The sequence below is a fragment of the Condylostylus longicornis genome, unplaced genomic scaffold, assembly GCF_029603195.1.
Source record: "Condylostylus longicornis isolate FDR11 unplaced genomic scaffold, ASM2960319v2 ptg000075l, whole genome shotgun sequence".
NCBI lineage: Eukaryota > Metazoa > Arthropoda > Insecta > Diptera > Dolichopodidae > Condylostylus > Condylostylus longicornis.
Window position 1 is genome coordinate 635,283 of NW_026578043.1, and position 23,075 is coordinate 658,357.

General features: G+C 24.8%; 1 protein-coding gene across 1 annotated transcript in view; it reads right to left on the reverse strand.

Moving 5' to 3' along the window:
- Positions 1–4,952: 4,952 nt before the first annotated feature.
- LOC129612561 (GATA zinc finger domain-containing protein 7) overlaps positions 4,953–23,075 on the reverse strand; it is a 54,301-nt gene continuing 36,178 nt past the window's right edge. Inside the window, exon 4 of the mRNA XM_055526230.1 lies at positions 4,953–5,253. Within this exon, the coding sequence (XP_055382205.1) occupies positions 5,044–5,253 (210 nt within the window). The 3' untranslated portion in view covers positions 4,953–5,043. The remainder of the gene's footprint in view (positions 5,254–23,075) is intronic.

The following is a 23,075-nucleotide window of genomic DNA, read 5'->3' on the forward strand; positions in this document are numbered from 1 at the left end:
TTTATTACCGATTGTATTGGATACAATGAGTGAAGTTATGTGACGGCACAAAATATCGGATGGCGAGATTTCGATGGGAACACGCCTCTCCATGGTCATAAATAAACTCTTTTTAAAAAGTATGACTCTCTGTCTGTCGGTCTGTTTGTACACTCGAGTATCTCATGTACGGCTGATCTGGTTTTGATAAAATTTCATATGTTAGTTTATTTTGGCTATATCACGGATTGATCAACTTTTGGAATATTTTAGGTCTCGGCAACTGTACCTATTTGTGGTTCAATTTTACATTTTTATGCTTATAAAGGGGAGGATTCGGTTTATTAATCAATTTTCTTGAAATTTAATATTTAAATTTGGGTTATTAAAACAATGAACCTATAAATTTTTTGGAAAGATCAGGTATCGGAAATTGAATTAGAGGTCGATTGTATATATTTTTAACTATATCTACGAAACTAATTGGAGGAGATCATTGAAATTTAATATTTGTTACCGAAACTCACTGGCGAATTTATCAGGGAATTCAAATGACACAAAGAGTAACTCTACTAAATTCAAATTTACATTTTTCTAGGTAAGTAAACTAAGAGCTTACTAACATCCTTAAAAGTGAAAAAAGTGCTTAAATTTCATTTCGCCACAATGCTGACCACATAAGATTTTGTTTTTATTTATAATGAGTTTTTTAATAACACGTTTGACAATTCTGTCCGAATTAAATTTCAAAGTTTGACTGTAATATTTTATTTTCAAAAATAATTTTAAAACCATTCTAAAAATTTTTAAAAATGACCAATTAATAGTTACAAATAGATTTTTGATTTTGCATACAAACTTTAAATAATAAAAATTTTAAATATAAAATTTGATTAAAAAATTATTCATAAAAAAAGAAATAAAATTATTCGATTTAAATTGAATGAAATCGAATGAACTTTTCAAATTAACATCCTATTTAATGACAAAATATGTAAAAATAAATTATTTTTGCAAATAAAATTTTATAAGGTAGGGAAGAGAAAATTTTCAAATTGTGTACGTGCATTTCAAAAAAAAATATAAAAATTTTGACATTTTTAGCTTAAAGGTATTTTGTATTTGTATAGAAATTAAAAAACCTGATCAGTATCAATATTTTTATTTTTGATCACTTGTCCAAAAATAAAATGTAATTAATGTTAAAAAGATTTCTGACAATGCAAAATTTTCCATAATTATTCAACATGGTTGTTTTTTTTTTGCTGGTATTTCTACGTGTCATATAATGTCAAATTATTATCAAAAGTGTGTGGCAGAAATTTGAATATCACAAAACATAAAAACCTTAAAGCATTTTTATTATTTTACGCCTAACAGTTAATAATATCATAATCAAGTCAAAGAAAATCGTTTGAAGTGAATTGTAAAGCAAGATCAATTAAAATACCATACTTTTTACTATTGTGGTCATTTTAGAATATCAAAAAGTTGAGGAATATTTTAACGTTTAAACAACAAAGAAAAATTCCAGATTGTTTTCTTTTTGTTTTTGCAAAGATTAATTGCACGAGTATAAGACTATGTTGCACGAGTATAAGACTAGCATAACAAAGGATTGAGGCAAAAATTCGGTCATAACAAAGGATGATCAAGCTGTATTAAATTCGATGATAATATGTAGTAGTATTACCGTCTGTACTTCAGTATTTCAATATATAATAAAGTTGAATCAAACCAATGGTTTGTTTGCACTTTTGCCTTCAACAATTAGTGAAAGTGCTGCTTTTAAATACAGTCTATGTATGTATATCTACCACACTATTAAAAATATTGTCATTCATATACGAAACTATTTCTAGGATTGCATATATTTAGGATGAACGATTTATGCAGTCTTTGAAGTAAAGTAAAAAGTAATTTAAAGACGATTGAGCATAATGCTAAATTTTAAGAGTTAATTGCGTGAGTTAAGAAAAATAATTATATTTTTTAATGTGATTAAATTTACCGTTAGCTTTTTCCGTTCATAGAAATTTGAAAAAACTTCCGATTTCGGGAATATAAAGCGTCAAAAATTCAAATTTTACAAATTAACAAGAGGCGATAAGTTGAGAGGGGGTTGAGACGGGAAAAAATTTTCTCCTACAGAAATAAACTATTTATGAATATATAAGAGCTGCTAAAATTTCAGACTCCTGTAACGTACAGTGTAGAAGAAAAACGATATTAAAAATTTGGAAAAACGGATTTTAGATAACGGTAAATTTGAACGGCCACTTTGCTTTTTTAAAGTTTAACTGTAGTATGCCACGATAGGAGAAGCAAGCCACTGGTTTTCCGTGTTCGCAAAATTTGAACTAGACTCTCCTCGAACTGGAGTTCTCCTCGAACTGGACTCGAACCAGAGGAGAAAAATTTTTTAATTAATTTTTCTGCCTTTAACTCGTTCCTTTGATTACGTCATCCATCTGTTCTGCAGTTGCATGAAGAAATTTCCATTAAGTTAAACCATTTTAGGGTTTTGGGGGGGTATAACTTCTAGAGGTGGGGAGATAGGTAAAATTTTTGTTCTACGGAAATAAGTTTCTAGTAAAGATTTATGTACATATAAATTTTTAGCTCTCTGTCTTTAAGGGTGTAGAAACATGTCCACGGACGGACAGACGGACAGACAGACGGACGGAAGGACAGAGTAATAAAGACTAATAAGCACTTTTTTTCAAAAATTTTTGGAAAAGTGCTAAAAATAGATACTTTAAATTTACTTGATTAATAGGAAATATTTAGTTACCTTCTATTATAAGCATGAAATGACACCAGATTTTTCTATAGAATACATCTGTAATTTAAATTATACAATTTCTAATACAAATTGATCTTTACTTTTTCTGGCTAAGTTTTAAATTGTAAATTGGCCTTCATCTACTTGCATCTTAATTATAAATGAAAAGTGAACTTAAAATTTATTTTGCGATTGGTAAAAGAGTAGATCCCCATATTTAATATAGGAGCGAGGTAATATTGCACTCAAGAAATTCATTTTACATTCTAAAATTTTATTGCATAAGTTCAATTTAGAGATTTTGATGAGAAATTTCAAAAGCACGAATTTTTTCAAAAAGTATGTATACAGAGTTCACTCTTACAATTTTGTAAAATTTATATTTTTTGTACCAGTAATCTTACGAGTTTTTAAAACCAGCTTTTAAAGAGTGTAATGGTAGATTGCCTTAAAGATTTTTAAAATATAATTATTGCTGTAAACCGAAAATTGTTCTTCCATAGTAATCTTCAGTAATTTGTCAAATGTTCTCAATGTTTGTTCTATTTTTTTTTTTTCAAAAATATTAAATTTTAAATTTTTCTGATTTAAATTTTATAAAAAAATTTTTACAAATTGCAAAATATAATTTTAATTTGTATAAATTTTAATTTCATAAAAGTATTGATTAGAAGTAAAATTAAAAAACTTCTTGAATTAATTTAGAATTTTTTCTTTTATTTTGTATTTTTATAAAAAAAAAAAAACTTTCATCAGAAATTCAATTAAAGTTTATATAGAAGTTTTCTAAATAAAAAATCGAAATTTCAAATTGATAAAATGAAATTGAAAACATTTTAAATATCAATCAAGATAAAAAAAAAATTATTATTATTTTTTTTTAATTTTAGAAAATTACTTAGTTATTTATGATCTTAAATCAGATAAAAAGCAAAACTTTTTAATTAAATAATTTGCATTTTTGTAATTGTAAGTGTAATTTGTAAAATTTTATGAAATAAAATAACTAGAAATGTACTCAGATTTCAGAATGGTTTACTGAAATATTTTTTATATTTTAATTTTCTGTTAAATATATAGAATAGAAGCGAATCAAATATAGAAAAAAATTTGGTTTCGGTTTTAAATGTGAGTCTTGACGAACATATCTCTTGACGAAAATAAAGTCGTTCAATTATTGTACTATTGTATTGCAGTACAAAATATTAGATTGAACAGTAATTTTATCATTAAAAAACAAATAAAAGATGTGTTATTTGAAAATCAAAGATATTTCGAAGTATTGCGGAGGACTCTTATCATGGACCCAAACCTATATTGTTATATTATTATTTACGATCAAATGATATTGTAGGGCTCTGACAGACATGCAATTTTTAATTTTGCAACTTGATTACCTGTTTGTATTCCATATTTCATTTATATTCAAGCGCGAACACATCCAACTGCATGTATGATTGCATACAATACAACAGTTTCTAATTTTTTACAATTTTTAGTTAACGCACTTGATTTCGAATGTGTTCGCGTAACCAATTTACAATCAAGCAATAAATTGAAAAATTAAAAATTGATTGTCTGCGTGAGTCATTAAGGAAAATAGAACAAATAGAAATAATAATTTCGATGTCAGTTCAGTCTGTTATTCAGAATGTGTTCAATATTTACAATTTTTTTTAAATATTTTAATATAATTTTATTTAAAATAAATTTACAAAAAAAAAAAAAACAAATATTTGTAATAACAATACAATAGGTAATTAATTATAAAATATTTACACAAAGTTGCTAATAAAAGTTTGACTATACACAGTAGTTATATAAAAAAAAAATTTATATTAAAAACACTGGATTAAGGTAAATTTCTCAAAATTTACAGGTATAATAATAAAATATTTTAAATTTTTAAAAAAATTGCACATATCCCACTCTTTTTGATTTGTATAACAATATAATTCATAAAATTAGATTTATTTATTAGTGACAATTTGACGTGATTCTTAGATTGAGATCTTAAAAGATTTTTTTTTCTGTTTTGTTTTGTAAAAGGTGACTATTAAATTTCATTGATGATGATTATGTATGTATACTTAATATAGAACTTAAATAACTTATAAAAACAAAAACAAAATAAAAATTTAAATGATAAAAAACAAAAAAATATGCATGCGTTATATAAAATGCTAAAGGATGGTTAAATTATTGAACACATGAATTTTTTTGTAATAATTAACAATTTTAAATTAAAAAATTTAAATGATAATTATATATAGAATATTTTAAGGTCCTGATTCAAAGCTAACATCAGCATGAAAACCAGAATCATCAGCTGTATAACGAACATTTTGTACTCGACCATCTGGTAACAGTATATGATATTCACCTCTGGTAACACCATCATGGTCACGTTTCTGTTTATGACCAAAATCATTTCCAGTATGAAAATCTCGTACTCTATAACCAAAAGCATATTTTGATGCATATTGTAACTAAAATGAAAATCAAAATAAAAATTTAAAAATTTAATTTAATTCTCAATTATTAATTTTTAATAAAAAAAAATTTGATGAAATAATTTTTTAAAATTTTTAAATGAAATTCCAGTTTTAGTAACATTTTAATTAAAATAAAATAAAATGTCTAAGTAAAATAAGTACATTTGTGTATAGGTGTGTATATTGCTACTGCAGAATCCTGCAATTTTCAATTTTTAATTACAATTTAATATTCTTAGTGCTGAACTGGTGCAATTTAGTTAGAAATTAATTTTGTCATAAAATCTTAATTGTTTTTCACCGACGGCATTCCATACAATTAGAGAGGTTATGTGATAGCGCACAATTTCGCATTTTTAGTTTACGGCGGAAGTGCACTTCTACATACTAGGAAAGAGCATAAATAAAATTATTTTGAGAGAGATATTAGATTATCTGTCTAATGGTCTATGTGTTGGCCTATCTGTTTTTGCAGGTCAGTATCTCAAGTTCGGTTGAACCGAGCCATAATCAATAGATGGCTATCAAATAGTCTTCTGTTTAAAGCATATTAAATTTTACAAGATTAATTATTTTTAGAAAATTATTTATGAAAAATTATGAAAAGAAATTAAAAAAAAAAAAATGTATAACGTTTTAATAATTTTAAAAGCTTTCAACCGCAAAGTGTAAAGGATCACCTTTAAAAAGAATTAAACCTGTAATTCTATCTTCCTTATTAATTTTAAATAGCAAAAAAAAAAAATAAACAAAAACCAAAAACAATTTTCATATTTATTTAAAAGCTATTTAAGAATACGAAGGCAAAAAAAAAAATAAAAAATAAATGAGAAAAATGAGAGAAGCCTATCACACTTAAGGTGGCGAAATTAAGAATTATCCCTAATTTTTCTTATCCTCATCTTCTCATAGTATTTGCTGTTTCCTTCGCTACTTGCTTTTTTTTTTCTGTTCCCTATAAATTCAAATGTTTCGAAAATTAATTCTAAGAATTTTAAACCACATTTTTTTGTTTTAGAGAGTTTTTATAATATTTTTATGGTATGGTACAGCAGGATGTTGTATAGGAGGATAGGAACTGTTCAGGGGTACTCATATTTTTCTATTGATTTACGCTTTTCACTGTAATTTTTTTTTTATGAAATTTAAGAGAAAATAGGATATTTCAAACCGCCCATATAACCCTAAATAAAATATATTTTTTTTTCTAATGTTTTCTCGAAAATTTATTTTGGTTTTTCTCTTTAATTTTCATTTTGTATATGGTTAAAAATCTTTTGAAATTTACAATTATTTAAGAAAATGTTGAAAAAATTCAAAAACTGTAAGTACTTTTCTCAATTCTTGGTAGCCTATACAAAAAAAAAAAAACATAAAATAATATTTTTCTTAAGGTGGTAGACCCTATATTTAAATGTAATTTAACTACAGTGCTAAGCAATATTATTGATCCTTCAGTGTTTAAAAATAATAATAAATTTTTACAGTTCATATTATATATAAAATGTTTACTAGTATCTGTTGTCTTTGAAATTTAATACAATTTACATGGGGTAGACCCATAAAATTAGAATAATATGTGAGAATAGAAACTAGTCGAAATTTGTTGATGGTAGTCTAATATAATTTGAGTTAGGTTTTTTTCTGTGATAGAAAATGTTCCGTAAACCAAAATTTTAATCAATTTCTATTTAATGTTTTATTTTCTATTAATTATCCGATTTGGTTTATTTTCCTTCAATTAGTTCATTTTGTTAATTTTTTAACCATCTAGCTTAGTAATATTCTTCTTATAAAAAAAATTTCTCGAACTTCATAATCCAAAATATTTAAATTTTAATTTGTATGATATTTTGTCCGGCAAGGATATGAATTATCACATTTACGAAAAAATCGAGTGAAATTTAAAAAATTTTTACCGAAATTCTGGATGGTACTGTAAATTCCTACAGCATATTTCTTTCTCTCTCTCTCTCTCCTTTTCCTATTTCTATATTTTTAATGTTAAAAGGATATTTATGCTAAGATTCTTGTTCTTTTCACATTATAATGTTAAAGATGTTATATAATCTCGTATAAAAAGAAATACCAAGAGAATGAAAAAAAGAAAAATAAAAATAAACATAAAACAAAAAGAAAAAAAAAAAGAAAAAGTATTTATGAAATGAAAAATTAAACAATGAAAAATCCCTTCTTCAAAAGCTTTATCCTTTTTAATACCATATTTAGAAAATAAGATGATTTTTTCTTCTTCTTATTTTTTTGAGAAATATAGGTTTTAAGAAAAAAAATATTGTACTTTATTTGTTGTATAATTTCCTTGTATATATATGTAGGCTGTGATGTATTAAAAAACCGGAAGCAAATTGAAATATTTAAACAGATTTACGACCTATTAAAAAATATGATCAAGAATTGCCCTATATAAAAATAAAGACATGAAGACAAGAAATTATCAGAAAAAAAAAGGAAACAGAGAGGAAAAAAATTGGGAAGAAAAAATAAAAATTAATTTTTTTTTTTTTTAATTTTCTTTTTCTAAATTCATCAGAGGATGTTCATTTCATTTAGATTTTTTTTTTCTTTTCAAAAGAATTTGACGGAAGCGGCGACGATGATAACATTTTCGGAACAAGAAAAGAAAATTTATAGAAAATTTCGGTCATGCATTATGCGATGGTGGGCTTATAATTTTTTTAAGGAATTTTTAATTTAAAATTTAAGAAAAAAAAAAATTTAATTTTAATTTTTTTTTTGGGTTTGTAACATTCATAGAATTTACGTGTTTGTATATATTGTTCAAAAAGAACACAAAAATGTGTACACACATACAAGAATTATTACAAAAAAACCAAACTGGTATTTTTTTGTTTTAAATTTTATTTAAAACCAAAACCATTATGAATTTAATAAATTAATAATTTCAAAATTTTAATTAAAAAATAGAAATTTATGAAAATATAATTTCAATTATGAATAAAAAATCTGTTCTTCTATATTTCTAGACGTAGCAAAGGTATTCAACAAAGTATGGCACAAAGGCATTATATTTAAGTTGGGGCAAATGATACCATCACCATTTGCGCAGCAATTTTGGAATCTTACTTAATTGATAGATTATTTAGAATTAAACAAGTAGCTGAATACTCCACGCTTAGAGAAATAAGAGCAGGTGTGCCTTAAGGCAGTATATTGGGCCTATCTTTGTATTTGCTTTACACGAGTGATCTACTACAAATAAAAAATGCTACGGTAGCGACGTTTTGCTGACGATACTGCAATATTGGCAGTAAGATCGAACATTGACGATTCGACAAAAAAAATTACAGGGGGCAAGTAATAAAATAAGCCAGAGGACGAGAGATCGGAGAGAAATAAAGTTAAATAAAGAAAAATCGGTTCACATAAACTTCATCAATCGAAAAATAGTGAATCCACCACAAATTAAATTAAATGGAAACAATTTAGCAATCTATAACTCAGCAAAATACAAAGGGATCACTTTAGATGTCAAGCTATGGCTAAGAGAGCATATAAAGAAGAAACACATAAAATTAGAAAATAAATATACAGAAAATTATTGGCGCCTAGGTCGTACCTTTCGATTTAACACAGAGTACCAATTTCCTGTACGGAAACACCAAGTTAGCGCAGGTATAACGATTTGTCTGTAAGACCAGTTTTATCCATTCAGACTTTTAGGTTAAAAGCTTTTTAAAGTAGGTGTCACGCCCCCCCACTCTCGGAAGAAAAAGGCAGGCAGCGCCGTCTTCTTCGTCTTTCGATATTTTTCACCTAATAGAAAAAAAAGAATGAGGCATATTTGTTTTACTCTTAATTTTTTCATTGAAAATTATTGAAATAATTGAAACGAGAGAATGAAAACCAAGGACTCTTAAATCATGGTAAGAGTTCATAAATACATAGGTCCAGTTACCAGGTAGGTAATAGTTTTCTAGGTGTATTTCAAATAGATTTCCAGATTCCAATGGTGTTCCAGCTGTATTTAACAATATCTTCTATTAATGAGTCCGTTCAATTGAAAGGACGAAATCGCCTCATTTTTAATACATTAAAACCATTTTTCTCTTAAATTTTCTTATTTAAATAATTTTCCATAATATGGTAACCCTTTCATTGCTTTTATAAATTTATTTTAAAGTTCGTTGTTGTTTAAATCTTTTTTAAAGATTTCTTATCTTTACATTTAATGTTTTTTGAAACATACAAAATATATTTGAAAAAAATTATAACTTTATTCATGATTGTGCACCTTTTAACACGTAACAATCCGTTACGCGTAAATAATATTATATATATATATATAGTGAAAAAATGAGAACATATATAAAAGATACGAAGCGTGAAACAGAAAACCAACCACATTCTAAACAATATAAAATGAACGAATTTGAATGAAAAAAAAAAATCTTATCTGGCTTTTTCATTGTTTAGCGACGACATTCTAAAATCGTACACGTTAGGCAAACCAAAGCAAACCAAGGCAAAAAAACAAACCAAAACCATTTTTTAAACATTATTTTCTAATTTTTTGTAATGGTTTGTTTTATTTTTTATTTTTGTCTAAATAATAAATTTAAGGAAATTATAAAAGAAAAGGAAGCAGGATGGGATGCAAAAGGAAAAATTTTTTTTTTGCTCTTGTTATCATTTCGGTGAATAAAATTTCAAAAACGTGAATAGATAGACATTTTGTTCACATTGTTGTTCAAAAAAAAAAAAAATTTTTTTTTTATTTTAAATGTCCAGGATATGAGAAATTATTAAGGAAATGATGGTGTAGTTTGGTGGTATTTTTTTTGTTTTCTCTATATGCAATGCGAATAACATACTATAGTTTTAAATTTTTTGATAGCTTTCTAACATTCTTTTTATACCCGTACGATCGTATGTTTGAAGGGTATACTAAATTTGCCTTACCGTTTGTAACGCTAAGAAATAACGGTCTTAGATATAGACTCAAGTGTATGTTTTGGATCACCGTCAAATTCTGAGTCGATTTAGCTTTGTCTGTCCGTCAGTCCATCCATAACCGTCCAACGATAACTCAAAAACTAATTAAGCTAAGCTCACCAAATTTTCACAAATGATTTATTATAGTAAATCCCAGAACCCTATTTAAATTGGATATGATCGGGGTACTGGTTCGGGTAGCTGCCATACAACTTCAAAATTTATTTGGCCATATCTCAGAAACTATAAAAGCTGTGATATTAAAATTTCACACAAACGAATATATTAGTAGTTGCCTTTCAATAGTAGTTTGGTCATATTTTAGAAAAAGCAGTACTGAAATTTTGCATAAATCAATATTATGGTAACTTAAAGTTATAGTCTGTCCCATAGTCCGCTATGACATATTTATTTGTATATAGCAAACAAATATACGGGTCAAATAGACAGCAAATTCGTACGGGTATCACAGAGTTGACACGATCAGCTCTATTTTTTCTCGTTTTCTTCTTAAATTAAAATTAAATTGTTGAAAAATAGAAAATTTTTAAAAATTATGACACGTTTGCAATTTTTCTTTTTGAAAGCCGCATCACATATGTTCTTTTGGTGCTTTCGAACATATTATTATAATGAATTGTGACAAAATGAATTTTATGCAAAATATTTCATCTGAAAATTTTTAATTAAATACGAGTTGAATGAATTATATATTTTTATTAAGATTATAGAATAATGCAGATATGATAAATGCGTAGAAATTTGAATAAACCACGACAAAAATTTATAGTGGAAATTGTTTTAAGTTTGTTATTTCGAGGAACAGACAAAAGATAAAGAGTGTATAGGCATAAATTAATTTTATATTAAATGAAGATAAAATTGTAGAAAAGATTGTTGACTGTTATATCAAATGTGGTCTTTCGATAATATTTTGGAATAGTATACAGAGTGTCTGGAACTCAATGGTATTCATAAAGCAGGGTGATAGATTGTATTCAAACGAACTTTTTATGCTGAATTAATCTTTTCCTTTCGAGGGTCCTTTCTTTCGAGTTATGGGGCCTCAAGGTTGGAACATGTAAAAACCGTCTAATTTTCGCAGAATTTAGATCGAATTCGGTTTTAAAATTAGCCCCTCTGAAACGCCTCATTTATAGGCCAATTATGTTTTTTTTTTTAAACCAATCGAATTTTTTAGAAATCGATTTCGATTTAAAAAAGTTTATATTCGCCAAGCTCGTATACCGTGAAAAAATATACTCAAAATGTCTCTGTCATTCATATTTCTAAAAATCAGACATGAATATAGAAATGGAATTCCCCTTATTAATGCAGCTTGCGTATAAACATTATTTTCTGGAGGCAGACCCATTTTTTTCGTAGAATATTAGAGAATATTTCTTTAAATCCTCTAACATCACAGTACTAATATCATCCCGTAGAAAATATAATAGATATTCTTCTTGTAATGTAATCGTATACTATTGTGTCTTATAAAAAATCAATTAAAATATCAAAAATTTGGAGGGAAAAATAAAATTACTTTTGAGTGTGCATGTTTTTTTTTTAAGGAAATTTTTGAATAATTATTTTATTGAACTCAGGTTCCAAATTAGAAAATTTTGTTCATTTGATAGAATTTTTGAATTTCAAAAGGAATATTTTTATTATGGCAATTTTTCATAGCTTTCATTCATTTCGAAAAATTAGTAATAAATTTAAAGGCTCTATTTGCGTTTTTACTAAAAAGGCATATAATTTCTAAACTACAAATAAGAAATTTATTCTAAAAATTTGCGATATTCTTATTACAATTGCAGTTTGCTAAAAATTATATAATCGGTCAATGTTCGAAATATTCAATGTTCGAAAACTCATGTTCAATGTTCGAAAACAACAAAGCGAATTCAATTTATTTTAATTTTAAAAACTTTAATTTTAGATGCAATTATATTTTCACATATGCTTGTCATCATTTTATGATGGTAATCTTGTGTAGATCTAAAAATAAAAAAAAACGAAAAACAAAAAATTCACATTAAATCCCGTTTGTTTTTTCTTCTTTATTTTCTTTTTATTGTTTTTATAATTTTCTATTAAAAAGAATAAATAAATATTTTTGTTTTGTTTTTATTTTTTTATTTCTTCTTATGATCTTTAATTTTTCGTTTAACTTTTTGTTTTTTCATTTTCTTGTTATTTCTTTTTCATACATTATTGTTATCCTTATGTTTTTTTTTCTCTCATTTCCTTTGAACTTTTATTGAATTTCCTTCAATTCCATAAATTTGCTGATTTAAAAAAAAAAAAATATAACTGAAAACCTTGAACACAAATAATATAAACATTAAATGTTATAAAAAAGATTTTTTTTTTTTTGTTTCGGGAGATCCTTGGTAGACTTTTTCTGTTTTCGTTTTACTGCTTCTCTAACTGGATATTATTGTAATAAAAATAATAATCATAAGAAAAATAAAATCAGAATAAAACGAAATTAAATCGAAAATTTGTATGTCTATACCGTGTATAACACAAAGATCATATTATTAATGTAGGCATACGTGTATTATAAAAGTTATAAAAAAAACAAAAAAAAAAAAAGAAAATTCTGAGTAAAACTTTTTAAGGCTTTTGAGGCCTTTAAGGCAGACACAAAAATTCTCTCGTATTTGTACAAAATACAAGTAAGCAGTAGAACCAAGTAGAACCATAAAAAAAAAAAAATAGACATAAAAAAAATTTTTTTTTTTGTCTTTTTTTTTTTTTATTTTCCTCTTGATTTTCTTTGACTGTTTTGCTGCCAAAGAAAATTACGAGGAATTTTTTTCTTTTTTTTTTTTCTTAACTAGATTACATATGTAAATATGTATTAAAAAAAAAAAACAAGAAAAAGTAAAATAAAAAAAAAATGCGGGTGTTTATTTAAAGGACTTCTTCTACGTATGTATATACAAAAAAAAAGTATCAAAATCAAAAAACAAAATTAAAGTAAAAATGAAAAAAAAATTAAAAGAGTATAGAAAGGATAATTGGATTTCTATCAAATTAAAAATTCTTTATACATAGAAATGAAAAAATCCCAAATATTAATAGGACCAAAAATGAAATTTATTTTCATTGTTCGATTGCTCTACTTTGTAATAAATATCGTTATAATTATACATACATACATGCATGTATAGCGAGTTATGGGTTATCTCTATACAATTATTATGAATTTATATTGTTGTACACCTGTTTGTTTAATTACGTGTTTATGACATTTTTAGTTTAATCGAAATTTTAATCATATTGTCTTCAGTAATTCAAATCATAAGATTAATTTTCAATTTGAATATAATTTCACGTCCCTAATATTGTAAATTGAGCATTGTTTTAAATTGCCATATTCTATTGCAAAGTATATAGGTTTTAAATTTTAAAAGATTTAAAATAAAATTTTAAAAAACTCTTTAAAAATTTTTAAAATATTTAATGTTGAAGAGGTATAGTGAAAGTTTGTTTTTAAAATCTTATACATTAGTCACGTTATTATACAACCAATAGAGAATATCACTCGCTTCAACTACCTTTGGTAGTATCATTACCATAAGTAGGGGTGCGGTCGAGGATATCAAAAATAGAATCAAAATGGCAAGACTGGCATTTGGGCGACTTTGGAAAATCTGGAAATCGGCACACTTGGCAAGATCAACAAAGCTAAGGATGTTCAACGACTGCGTCAATTCAGTCCTGCTATATGGGAGTAAGACCTGGCTCGTTCAAAAAAAATAAAATGAAAAAATTACAGACAATGCTGAATAGGCGCGTGCGAGTTATCTGCAACGTACATTGGCCCAGTAGAATAACAAATGTGATATGGAAATGCTGTTGTAGAAATACTTGTTACGTTTTGGGAAAACTAAACATTTTGTTATTACGAAAAATATTTTTTTTGTGCTAATAGTTATTAATAGTTATATAATAATATATATAGTAATTTAATAGTTTGGGTGTGGTTTTAAAAAACTCATATATGATAAAAATTTTTATTATCAATACAATGAATTTTTATTACGTCATTTGAAAATCATTCCGTCATGTAAGAAACTCTATAAACCAATACTCGGCAAACTTTTGTTGATTATGGGTAAATATGTACTATGTCAATATGAGTAAGGGCTACTCAAGTTTCTTATACATTATCTGCTTACATATAAAAAAATAAAATTCAAAAACAACGAAAATATAATATTTATATTGACAACATGTGATATTTATTGACAATATTGTGGAAATCTTGCAAATTTTTGTAAATTTTCGTTTCTTTACTTTTCTTTTACAAATTAAATTATCGCAAAATTATCGGGAAATTTTAGTTTTAGCTCTCTTGTTGTTTCAAATTTCTGAATTTATGGATCGTTTTGACAGCTAATAAATTTTTATGGAATCTTATGTGTCTACACCTACATTATTTATGATTGAGTTCTTAAAATTTTTTTGAAAAAAAAATTTCAAATTTTAAAACTCGCAATAGAATTTTATTTTTCTTGGATGATGGGCCGCATTTTGAAACTGAACTGGTCCGTATGCTGCCGCACTTTACCGACACCTCGAATGCTTGAAATAAATTGAAAACAAACTTTAATAGCCTAGAATTAGATATACGAGTACATTCTATTTTCAATTTCTTTTTTTTTTTCAAATTTTCAATTAAATACTTAAATTTCGATGTCAATTTTGATAGTCTATTGAAATTATGGCATTGTAAAGTGAGAGTATCTAGTCTAACTATCTATGAGTGAGAGTATCTTAGTCTAACTGAATATATGATAAAACTGCTACTATTTTTTGAAGATTACAAAATAAAAAATTAATTGTATTTCCTTTTCAATTCAAATAAATTAACGTAACTTGAGGGATAAGTGTACTAAAACTAGTTTAAGGGATGAAAAAAAAAATTTTAAGTTAAAAAGTTATCGAAAAATTTTATTTAGCTTTTTGGGTTTTTTATTTTATTTTCTATTCTAATCAACTCCAAATAAAAAAAAATAAAAAATAAAAAAAATATTTTTTTTTCTGATTGAACTTAAAAGAAAACTAATTGGAAATTATAAAAAACAAAAATGAAAATAAAAATAGAGTAAAACTTTTAATTTTTGGTTTGTTTTTTTTTTTTCATATCCTTAATGATTTCATTTTAGGCGATGTGAAAAAAAAATGTTAAAAATTATTTATACATTATTTTACCATAAAAACTAAACATAAAGGAAGTTATAATGAGAAGGAATAATTGTATTAGATCGAATGTATAACATTAAAAAAAAGGATATTGTAAAGAAACAATCACACATGTGTTTGTGTATATAAGAATATTTTATAAATTTTCTTAATTTGTTATTATTACTTTTTTTTTTGCTTGTTAAAATTACTTAATATTTTTTCTCTTTTCAATGTTAACTAAATTTAATTCTGGAAAAAAAGGTTCAATTTCTTATTGGATAATTTGTGAAATATGTATATATGCATATATAATAAAGTAAATATTATGGAGACCACATATGTGTGTATAATGTATATTGTATACATATAGAAGCGTGTATGTTTAGAAGATACAATGTAGATATGAAAAATCATTTAAATAGAAATTGATTTTTAAAGGATAATATGATGTAATCTTTTTGATATTTATTTTTATTTTAACTTTATATTAATAGGATATCCTTTTGTATATATATATATAAATATAATACAACATTTTATAAAAATTATACATGCAACTATATTACAGCGTTAAAGAATGTTTTGTATACATAACATACACTTTTCTTCTAATAAATTTGAAAATTAATCGTATCTATACACAATGGTAATAATATTATGGCGAGGGCTTATGAAGAAATACTCTATATCTCAAAATATTCTAGAATTTGTATACCGTAAAATCTATAAAGAAAATTCATATTTCTGGTTACTTTATTTTAACATTTTTCAAAACAAATATAGTGTCTTTCTTGAAATAGACCAAAAATTTTTTAAACTTGTTTTCCAAATGATTGTAAAAATTTTATAATTTTGAAAATATAGGGTTTTGTTCATGAGCCCTAGAAAAAATTAATAGATTTCATTTCATATTAATGTACAGAGTGTTTCACATAAAGTAGCAAATAATTTCATGCATTCTTTGGATATTTTTTTAAACACGTTTAAAACGTTTTACTGACAAAACTATGAGAGGTAGAGGAAAATGTTATATGGTTTAAATTTTAGATCTCATTGGAACGTATATCGAAAAAAACGAAAAAAAGAGAAAGTAGCAAATAAGTATTTTAAAAAAAATATCGAAAAAGGAAAAAAAAAGTTCTGAATTTGACGATCTTTAATTCGAAAATCGATTGATCTCAAAAATTAGTTGAACCGAAAATAAAGGGCAATAAATTGCCTCTGTAAAACGAGCACCCGACGATTTTTCTATGTCACATATTTCCATTTTTTAAGCCTTCATTTATATGCAGAAAAAAACCTGGTACCTTTTTTAGCACTTTTCCAAAAAATTTTTTGAAAAAAGTGCTTATTAGTTTCACTCTGTCCGTCCGTCCGTCCGTCCGTCCGTCCGTCCGTCCGTCCGTCCGTCCGTCCGTCCGTCCGTCTGTCCGTGTGTCTGTTTACAAAACTTCTACACCTTTGAAGATAGAAAGCTGAAATTTAATACGTACATAGATCTTTACTAGAAACTTATTTCCGTAGAACAAAATTTTTACCTATCTCTCCCCCTCTAGAAGTTATACCCCCCCAAAACCCTAAAAATGGCCTTTTTTAAATATTTGTTGCAATGAAACCATAAGCATTTTTGAAATTTTGCAAACGCAGAAAGGCAGTGGCTTGCTTCCCCTTGCGCGATATACTATAGTTCAACTTAAGAAAAACAAAATGGCCGCTCAAATTTACCGTTATTTAAAGTCCTTTTTTTCCAAATTTTTGATGTCGTTTTTCCTCTAGACCCCAGACTGTAGAAGCTTGAAATTTTAGGAGCTTTTAGATATTAATAAATAGTTCATTTTGTTAGAAGAAAATTTTTTTTCAACTCCACCCCCTCTCAAGTTATCACCTCTTGAAATTCGTAAAATTTGAATATTTGACACCTTATATTTCCGAAACCGCAAACTTTTCCAAATTTTTGTAAACGCAAAAAGCTAACGGTAAATTCCATGAAATTAAAAAATATAATTATTTTTCTTAACTCACACAATTAACCCTTAAAATCGAGCATTATGTTAACCCCTTTTTATATTAATTTTTGCTTTATTTCAAAGACTGCATATATGCGTCATCCTAAATATATGCAATCCTAGAAATAGTTTTGTATTTGAATGAAAATAATTTTAATAGTGTGATAGCTATACATAGACTGTATTTAAAAGCAGAATTTTCACTTGTTGAAGGGAAAAGTGCTACAATACAAACCATTGGTTTGACCCAACTTTATTTTTCAATAAATTGTAGTTCGAAAACGAGTATATCTGCACCACACCCATCCGCACACCAATACAATTTTTTGCTGGAAATTGATTAAAGAATCATTCTTGGAAATTATTTGTCATCTTATGCACAACACCCTGTATACATTACACGTTTTATATGTTAAAGAAAAATATAATATGAATTACACATAGATACAAAGGATTAAAGAAATATATTAATATGTATATATGTATGTATATCTACGTACATTGATATAACGAATACTATTTATTATTTTAGTGGATTATCATTTTATTGAATTGTAAAATTCTATAAGTCCTTACAAAATTTATAGTTATTATTCAATATTACATATATATAAATTAAATTTTAATACATAATACTTATATATACATTAAGTATATGTATATATATGTATTATCTATATGGATTCAATAATAATACCATGATTTATAAAATATTGTATTTAATTTAGCTTAACAGATCAAAAAAGATAAAAATATATTATGGAAGAAAAAACAACAAATACAATGAAATTTATGATCTTTTATTAATAATAAGTTTTTATAGTGTATTAATGATTCTAATAATTATACAATAAAAATAATAATCATTATAATTTAAATGCAAAAAAAAGAAAAATGGCGGATACAAGAATATTAACATTAATTATAAAATTAATATTTTAATTATGTATATTTAGTTATGATTAAAAATAATGCCATATTTTTCAATTTTGTTAAATTTAAATATATTTCAAAATTTTTATGAGTAGCCTATGAATGTTCAAATTTTTAATTATTCTAAATCATAGGGCATTAATTTTGAATTTATTTTTGTATAAAATTTAAACTTAATTATTAAAATATATTAATTTATTAGATTTAATTTTAAATATTATCTTGCGGCAATTGTATTTAATAAAGAATCGGAGGCTATTCAGCTTTAAACCATATAATATAATTTAAACTGATAAATTATATTGTATGTCATGCATACATGCAGGATTGTACAATTTTAAAATTATACTTAATAAGTATAAACCAAATATAAATAATTATAAAAAATAGACAATGATTTGTTATATATAGCCCCGATATTTTGAATTCAAATGATACTCAGAAATAAAAACAAAAAATTAAATTTATACAAAATTCTATTTATTGCACCATTAGATTAATATTATAAATTTATTATTATACTAATTAATAAATTATAGAAATTTCAAATTTTTTTAAAAAATATTCTGTAATATTAAATAAGATTTAATGAAAAATTGATTTATTTTCTATTCAGATTTAGTTATAGATTATAAAAAGAATAAACTATTATTAATGAAATTTATTAATAATGAGATTTTTTTTCCTGAAATATGGAAATTTATTATTAGTTCATTTGACCATTTTATTAAGGCTGAATAATATTCACTCTTATAATTGTTCAATAGTTTTATAAATATAGAAAAATTCTATGTGAAAATGTAAAAATTTTGCAGTTTTATTGATAGGCCAAGAATAAGGCTCTAAAATTGTTTCAATAAGTTTGAAATGAGAAGCCGTATTTTGACTACAGAATGCAGTTTAAAAATTGTGAACAAATTTTCTATTTCATTTATTACTGTACACTTTTCTATAAAAATTTTTTAAAACTAAAGATTTATAGCGAAATAAAAGACACGGACGCGGTTGAATTTTATATGAAAATATTTTTTAATATAATTTTAGAATTTTCAATATAAATTAATTTACAGTTGTACGAAAATAATATTTATGCGAAAATTTTTATACTAAAAATCATATTTTACGAGAAAATTTTTGAATTTTTTTTATACTGTGCATATTTTTACGTTCACATAGCTATATTTAACGTTTAAATAAAAATAGCTTTTTAAAAACCTTTTATTCTCTTTTTATTACATTTTCTAAAAGAAAAAACTGTGCTTTCATAATAACAACAGCCATATAAAATTTTACATTAGTTCATCTTTAAAGTTTTAGAAAACTGTTAAAAAAACTGTTAAAGACTAACTTTTAAAGGTTGATTGTTAAAGCTGCACTTTTAAGTCGACTTTCTATTGATTCACCTACAATTTTTTATTTAATTTAAAATTGCATAAATTTAGGCGAGAAAAAAAATTTTTTTTTTTTTGTTGTTTTCTACTAAAAATATTATTTTTATAACTTTCCTGCATTATTGTTAATAGATTTTCAATTTTCATGTAGTAACAGAAAGTTTCTGATTCCGCAATTAGGATATGTTGCAGTAGTTTGCATTGATATGAAATAATTGCTGCGTTTAAAGTTGAATAACACATAAATTATTGTGATAAATTGGCTTTAGCAACCAGTATGAAATACAAAGAAGAAATTAAATATTTTTTATTAAAATTATGTAATTTTTAATAAAATAATTAATGAATAGTTCATTTAAAGTATATTATCTAAAATTCAAAAGATATTAGCTACAGCTAGAAAAGATAAGGCAGCTACAGCTGTTGCATTCGTATTCCGAAAATTAAAAAATTCAGTATCTATTTAAAATTCCTTAAATTCCGATTATATTTTGTGCTTTTCTTCTTTTATACTTTTATTTAATTTTTCAAGAATTTCAAAAAAAAAAAAAAATTAAACTATTGTTAGATTAGCTTTGTCTGCAAAATAAGTTTATATTGAAAAATAAATGGAGAGCAATGTACTAAATATTTTATATAATTTTTTATCCTTTTAAAAAATCCTTAAAATAAAAATCATATTGTGATAAAGAAGTTGTTTTTGTGCAAAACTTTACAGTTCTTGCGTTGTATTTTTTCTATTTTACTACTTTTCTCTTGTTATACATTCTTCTTTTACTTATTTTTTTTTTTAATAAAGCGAAATGTCCTTAAGGATTGCTATTTTAATATATTCTGAAAAAAAAAATTGAATTTGTTCGTATTTCATATAGTTTATGTTTTAAATTATTTTATTTTGATTATTTCTTAATTCTAGAAGATATTTATATTAAAATGGCTCTAAAGGTTGACTAAAATGATTAAAAGGTTTAAACAAAGTTGTGATATCTTAGATAGGCTATCTAAGTTATGCTTTAAATGGGGTTCGAATCTATTTGTCTTGACTCCTTGGCAAATTCAATAACAATACTTTCTTATCAATTGAACAAGGTAATGCTAATTTAAATCAAAGATTTCTTGTTATTTCATTGTAATTAGAAAAAATAAAAAGACTACTCTGTGTAAGATTTTCTAGTGTTCCATTTTATTAAATTAAATTCTTCTTTTTATATACAAAAATTCTTATTTTCAATGTGAGTGGTATTGTTGTACTAAATTTATTGCAACAACATCGAAAAAAGCTGGTTTGGACGGAATATATTATAAGAATATAAAATCTTTGAGATATTACCGCCATATACGGGCAAGGAATTTCAATATCAAAAAGATCCCTGAAAGGATCGCCATAATTAATATAATACATTTTGTGCCGCCACTGTCTAATGATTTACACATTATAGCAGTAAGATTTTTTAGTATTATATTGTATTTTATAAATCACACCCCGTCCACAAAGAGAGGATTATAGTGAACAATTTAGAATTTTAGTCTATATCTTACATGAAAACGTCTTAAATGTTTACGCACAATTATTTGTTTACGTATTATTGTATAATATTGGATAGAGACTAAGATATCCACTCGAATAATACCGTATCAATTATCTTATAGCTTAAATTGAGTTTACCTTAAGTACTTTACTAATTATTACAAAATCAACAAAACCTTTTAACTTTCAAATAACTTTTGTTGATTTTGCATTTACTAATTAATTTTGTAAATAAATCGGAATTAAATTCCAATTAAATAATTTAAATATAGCGCAGAAAGGAATCAGTTTTATAAAAATATATTAAAAATAATTTTTCTCTGTGTAGTTTGTGTTTAATATAATAAAATTAATTTTATTACTTAAATATTACAAGAACTGTGTCCGCAAGAGTTTATTATTATAGTCTTTAGTTACACTTTTTTGTGTAGTTGAGGCCAAAGGTCTGATTTACACAATTTAATACCATTACGTCCCTCTATTTATCCCTACTTTTCAGTTGTTCAAAATTAATTTTTTGAATAATTAGTTTTGTCTCTTGTAATATTTATTTTTACCTTGTTTGTTTAGATCAATCGGTCGGTGTCCACATTACACCTACTTACATTTATTTTAAAAATGTTAATAATTATGCTATAAATTATATTTTTTTTTGCAAAAATATTCCAATTAAGATTTTTACATAATTTTAAGTTGATAATTAAGTAAATAGACGTAACATTATTTACAGCAGCATTAAACAGAAAAAAAAAAGAAAGCGTATTCTAATTTTAGACCCGCACAAGACTATTCGTTGGTCTTTGTTAAGTGTAATGATATTTTTTTTTTGTTAGAATGCGTATAAATCTGTATGTGGCATAATTTTACCAACTTTTTATTTCATTTTTAATTTTTTTTTTTTGTAATTTACTAATTTTTGTAATAGGGTCAACAGAAAACGTTCAAAAGTACAAAGAAAAAAATTACATGTAATTTAACCTCATTTTCATTGTTCTAGAGTGACTGTATAATATAAAATAAGTAATGACCATTTATATAAGTTTCAAAATTAGTTATACTTGTGTTAAACGTTCAAATTTCTATACAGGGTAATTGTGAGTAAAAGTGTTGGTGAAAGAGTAATTTTGTTTTAAGAAAGAAGAACAAAAAAATTTGGGAAAAAAATTACGATTTATTGGAATTCTAATTACAATTAATATAGAATTATTCACTTTTCGAAAAAAATTAAATATTTTACAGAGTACATTATAAATCAGGCAGTCAAATTAGAAAAATTCAACACTTTAAAGAATTAAGAATTTTGTGTGTGAATTGTTTGTTTCGTATGGCGTAAATGATAATAAATTTTTGTAATTTTGTTGACATATTGTCAGAAACTTCAAAATTTCGCAAAATTCATGTTTCGTACATACGCTAGGGCTTTACGGCCAGGTTACGCTACAAAATTTAAAGATGTAAAATAGAAAGACGTAAATTGAGAATGGAATATAATATATAATTGTAACTGTTATATTAAATTATATGTAGTTATAATCTAATAATTTATATTACTAACTAGATTCTTGCTGCTTTTGCTAATACTTGACCACATACTCTACTTTTTGGTGATTTAGTTTGTACTTTGGTAAGAGTTTTTAATTGTACAACCTTATGAGGATTATATTGCTAAATACTTTTGCTAATTTGTTTAAAATTTTAATTCTAATAAGATGTAAATCATGAATAAGGATGCAAAATAGTCTCCAATTATGTAAAAATGCCTCATTGTAGGAATCGCAT